This window comes from Aplysia californica, unplaced genomic scaffold (assembly GCF_000002075.1).
Source record: "Aplysia californica isolate F4 #8 unplaced genomic scaffold, AplCal3.0 scaffold00364, whole genome shotgun sequence".
In the NCBI taxonomy this organism is placed as follows: Eukaryota; Metazoa; Mollusca; class Gastropoda; order Aplysiida; family Aplysiidae; genus Aplysia; species Aplysia californica.
Window position 1 is genome coordinate 154,116 of NW_004797634.1, and position 1,448 is coordinate 155,563.

At 43.3% G+C, this 1,448-nt stretch overlaps 1 protein-coding gene across 1 annotated transcript in view; it reads left to right on the forward strand.

Annotated features, from left to right (window-relative positions):
- Positions 1-56, forward strand: part of LOC101863997 (MFS-type transporter SLC18B1-like) — a 15,406-nt gene extending 15,350 nt beyond the window's left edge. Inside the window, exon 7 of the mRNA XM_035971036.1 lies at positions 52-56. Coding sequence (XP_035826929.1) covers positions 52-56 — 5 coding nt within the window. The remainder of the gene's footprint in view (positions 1-51) is intronic.
- The last annotated feature ends 1,392 nt before the right edge of the window (positions 57-1,448 follow it).

Consider the following 1,448-nt stretch of genomic DNA (forward strand, 5'->3'; position numbering starts at 1 on the left):
CCACCCCCCTTAAACCCCAAACTCAAGACTTTTTCATGCTTTCCTCGTCAGGGTAAAGCTTTTCATCTCTTGATATTGGGTAACCTTGGGACAGGTCTGGGCTTTCTTATCGTTGGACCTTCCCCGCTGATTTCATTCGTTCCTAGGTAAGTTTTATTCTGCTCCCGTGGTTTTTTGCACCCCGCATAATTTAGCAAAATTTGATCATTTTTTGCATAATTTCTGATAATTTCCTACATCATTCTTTGTTAAAATCAACAGAATCGCATAATTTCACATTTTTGGGCTCAGTTTGCATAATTTCATTTTTTTTTGTGTGTGCATAAAACGACGGGGACAGGTTAGTTTATCTTCAGTACCATTGTTGAATTATTCGGATTTGTAAAGCGCATATCCACGCTTTACATCACACTATACATGTATTATGTGCTTTACAGCCTGGTATGTGTCATTGGGAAAGACACTTTACACGAATTTCCCATTTGGCTTGGTCCTTTCGGGATGGACGCTAAACTTAAAGGTCGCTTATTTTACTTTTTCCCCCCTTCCGCTTGTATCGGTGGATGTCGCGGGGAGATACAGGCGTCTATCTTGAAGCAAGGCGAGTGGCCTGTAGAGGGATACCCCGTGAGTCGAAGGTCATACATGCTAAATAACCTAATAGTGTTAATAGGGGCGATAAACCACTACCATTTCATCATTTCGTCAGGCTCGTAATTTCTACTTTAATTTTTTTAATTTCTCCCTGGACCATCGTGTGATGTAATTTCTACTTAATAATAATAATAATAATAATGATTGCATTTATATAGCGCATATCCATGCTCAAGACCATGCTCTATGCGCTTTACAACTATTATTACCCCGGCAGATTCTCTGACAACATTCAGGAACATTCTCGGCTTCCGCGGAAGCATACAGTGCAAGCTGCGGATTTCACGCGCTCAAATACTATCAAACTGACAAGATCGTTCACTGTCTATACCCGATTACCCATTTCCACCTGGGTGAAGTGAGGAAAATTTGTACAAAGTGCCTTTCCCAAGGACACTACATCGGGCCCCTGACGGGATTCGAACCCACGACCTTACGGTTGCCAGTCCGAGAGCCTAACCACTAGGCCACCGACGACACACTTTCACTTTCAGTTCTCCCTGGACCATCATTATTATGACGTAATTTCTACTTTCACTTTCAGTTCTCCCTGGACCATCGTGGTGGCGCTTGCTGTCTGTGGGGTCAGTGTGAGCGCCTGTTTCCTGCCCTGTATGAAGTGTCTGGTGATTGGAGCTAGGTGTGTATGTGTGTGTGTGTGTGTGTGTGTGTGTGTGTGTGTGTGTGTATTTGTATGTGTGTGTGTGTTTGTGTGTGTGTGTGTATGTGTGGGTGTGTGTGGTTGTGTGTGTATGTGTGTGTGAGTGTGTGTGTATGTGTGTATGCGTGTGTTT